The sequence below is a fragment of the Artibeus jamaicensis genome, unplaced genomic scaffold (assembly GCF_021234435.1).
Source record: "Artibeus jamaicensis isolate MK-2021 breed Jamaican fruit bat unplaced genomic scaffold, CSHL_Jam_final scaffold_474, whole genome shotgun sequence".
Lineage (NCBI taxonomy): Eukaryota > Metazoa > Chordata > Mammalia > Chiroptera > Phyllostomidae > Artibeus > Artibeus jamaicensis.
In genome coordinates this window covers 42,753,085-42,756,612 of record NW_026522046.1, presented here as the reverse complement: position 1 = coordinate 42,756,612, position 3,528 = coordinate 42,753,085, and the positions used below count along the sequence as shown (strand labels likewise).

The 3,528-nt window shown below is 53.5% G+C and overlaps 1 protein-coding gene across 1 annotated transcript; it reads left to right on the top strand.

Annotated features, from left to right (window-relative positions):
• Window positions 1-2,044: 2,044 nt before the first annotated feature.
• On the top strand, window positions 2,045-2,734 carry LOC119048850 (keratin-associated protein 10-8-like). Its single transcript, XM_037144647.2, has one exon. The coding sequence runs from the start codon at window positions 2,045-2,047 to the stop codon at window positions 2,732-2,734; it is 690 nt and encodes a 229-aa protein (XP_037000542.2).
• Window positions 2,735-3,528: the final 794 nt, after the last annotated feature.

Here is a 3,528-nt window from a genome sequence, read left to right as displayed (position 1 = left end):
GATGGTGCCGGTAAAACCCTGAGAAGAAAACAGGGGTCAATTGGACAACGGTTTCTAGATATGACATCAAAAGCACAATCAGCAAAATATAGATACATTGGACTTCACAAATATTAAAATTTTTATGTAGCAAAGGACACCACCAAGAGAGTGAAAACACAACCCACAGAATGGGAGAAAGTATTTGCGAATTATATAGTGTTCAGAATACATAAAGAACACGTATAACTCGACAACGAAAAGACAACTCGATTAAAAATGGGCTAAGCGTTTTTGATAGACATTTATTCGAAGAAGATATACAAATGGCCAACAAGCACATGAAAGGAAGCCCAGTATCATTGGTTATTAGGGAAATTCACATCGAAACCTCAAGGAGACGCCCCCTCCTCCCCACTAGGGCAGCTGTAATGATGCCAATCAAATACCACGTCCACGAGCACGTGGACACATTGGAACCCGGGTACATCGATGTTGGTAAAACGATGCAGCCGCTGCAGAACAGTCTGGCAGGTCCTCAAAAGTTAAAACACAGAGTCAACCACACAGCCCAGCGACTCCACTCCTGGGTGTACATCCAAGAGAATTGAAAAGAGGCATGCAAACAGAAGTCTGTACAAAAACGTTCATAGTATAAGTATTCGAATTAGTCAAAAGGTGGAAACAATTCAAACCTCCAACAACCGAGAATCAGTGGATAAACAAAACATGGCCCACCCACACCGCGGAACACCGGTCACCCACACCCAAGGGCGGGGCGCAGACACGTGCCGCGGTGGGATGACCTTGAACCTCCGTGATGAACGACATGAGCCGGAGACGAAAGGCCACATGCTGTGTGGGCTTTTATGTGAAATGTGCAGACGGGCAAACCCATAGGGACAGAAAGCAGAGCAGCGACTCACAGGCACAGGAGGGACTGCTGAACAGCACAGGATTTCCTTCGTGGTGGGGGGAAGGTTCTGGAACTGGAGCGTGGTCACGGCTGCACAACAGTGTGACTGTACTAAATGCCCCGGAATTACACACTTTAAAATGGCGGAAATGGTGCGTTTTATATCATGTGTTATCACCCACACGGTCGAAACACCCCTGCTGCCGGCGGCTGAGGGTGAGGCCACCCCACTCGTCGGCCCTGGGCGTGATTCGTGTTGTGAGTCTCGGTTGATCTTACAGGTGGGACATCTGTGTTTTAATTTGAGAAACTTTAATTATTAATGAGATCCAATAGCTTTGCCTATGGCTATTGATCACTTCAGTGATTTGAATTTTGTATTTGATTCTTTTGTATTATGCTCTGTTTTAGTTCTAAGGACTTTTTAATGTTCATACTAAACTTTCATCTATCGTGCATATTGCAAGTATTTCCTGGCAGTCCAAGATCTTCCTTTTGTACACTAGAAAAATTCCCTTTGGGCTGTACTTGAAATGACGTGGGGAGAGTAGGGGACTACACAGCCCTGAGTTTTTCACCCGTGACCAACTCAGGTCCTTAGCAGGACTGTGTTGTATGTGGTTTTTGGTCGTGTTACTATTCCGTTCACGTCTGACCCCCTTACCCATCCTCTCGGGTGCTTTACGGCTCGCGCTGTGACAGCGCTGGGCGGCTCCCCCACAGGACCCTCCCTCGGGCACGGCTGGTGTGGTGGGGGCACTCGGTGGCTGTGAATTCATCTCACACTCTGTCCCTTCGTGAAAGGGACGTTAGAACGCGCAGCAGTCACTCAGCAAACACTTGCCTCATGGTTTTCACAAGCTTTCTGAAGCCAAAAAAAGAACATACAGGAAAACAGAGCCCTGCAATGTACTCACAAGGTTAATGAGTAAAAACTAATTATAGAAAATAAACCAGCACTAATGAGGGGTCTCTAGCAACCAGTCTAAACAACAACAAGGAAGGGAGGGTCTGGGGGCCTCCTGCTGGGGCAACACTCACACACATCAGGAGGGTATAAAAGGTGGACAGTCCCAGCACCTTACACACTCACTCACCTTCACACACTCACACCTCCTCCCAGCTCACCTCCAGCTCCACCGCCCCACCATGGCCGCCTCCACCCTGTCCGTCTGCTCCAGCGACCTGAGCTACAGCAGCCGCGTCTGCCTGCCTGGTTCCAGTGACTCTTGCACCGACTCCTCCTGGCAGGTGGACGACTGTCCAGAGAGCTGCTGTGAGCCCTCCTGCTGTGCCCCCAGCTGCTGCCAGCCCTCCTGCTGTGCTCCCAGCTGCTGCGAATCTACCTGTTGTGTCCCCAGCTGCTGCCAGTCCACCTGCTGTGTCCCCAGCTGCTGCCAGCCCTCCTGCTGTGCCCCCAGCTGCTGCCAGTCCACCTGCTGTGTCCCCAGCTGCTGCCAGCCCTCCTGTTGTGTCCCCAGCTGTTGTCAGTCCACCTGCTGCACACCCATCTGCTGCAAGCCCATCTGCTGCACACCTGTCTGTTGCACACCTGTCTGCTGCAAGCCTGTCTGCTGCACACCTGTCTGCTGCAAGCCTGTCTGCTGCACCCCCTGCCCCTCATCCTGCTGCAAACCCTCCTCCTCTGTGTCTGTCATCTGCCGCCCCGTGTGCAGACCCGCCTGCTGCGTGCCTGTCTCCTCCTGCTGTGCCCCCTCCTCCTCCTGCTGCCGGCCCAGCTGCTGCCGCCCGGCCTCCTGCGTGTCTCTCATCTGCCGCCCCGTGTGCAGACCTGCCTGCTGTGTCCCTGCCCCGGCGGCCCAGCCATCCTGTTGCTGACCAGCTTGGTCTCAAGCTGCTGCCCTCGCTCCTGAGCACAGCTCTCCCCTCCCATGAGACCCTGGGGCCCCTTGGCTGGTGCCAGGACCTCCCCTCTCCCATCAGGGGGCACACAGGTTCTGCTTAATGCAAATTCAAACATGCCACCCATCTCTTTTTGACAAAAGATGACCACAAATCTCTCACCAGGAGTGGAGTGCAGGCTTCCCCGACCCTCCTCTGCAGGACCAATTGCTTGCTCTCTATGTGACAAAGGCCAATTGGTATAATCAATAAAATGCTTGTGCCAGAAAATATGTGTTTGGTTTCCCTCCCTCTCCTGAGCTTCCGAGACTCCAAATCTGGGCTGTAGGTGTTCCGCCTGGTAGAAGTCACACAATAGAGCCATGTTCTCAAATCCAAGTTCAGAGCAGCTGAGCAACAAGCTCTGGGAGTGATGCCATCTGCCTGCATGTTTCCCTTCCCGACCCCAGCAGCCTGCCCTCCCCTCAGTGGACAGCCCTCCCGGGCTGGGTCCAGGAGGTGGGTGTGGGTGCTGGAGGCAGAGACCCGAGTGCACTTGGGGTCCTGCCCACACCTACCCCCTGCCCATCCAGGTTCACGGTGAGCTGCAGAGCAGCAGAAACCTTGCTGGCCAGGAACGGACAGAGCAGCACCTGGCGCAGTGCTCACTTCCTGGGAGAGAGGTGTGCTTACTTGCTGGCCCAGGCACGGGGGCCGACGCCCTGAGCATCGAGGAGACCCCGTGGGCCCCAAGAGGAGTGCGAAGCTCGTTGAAGACATCACTCATTCTG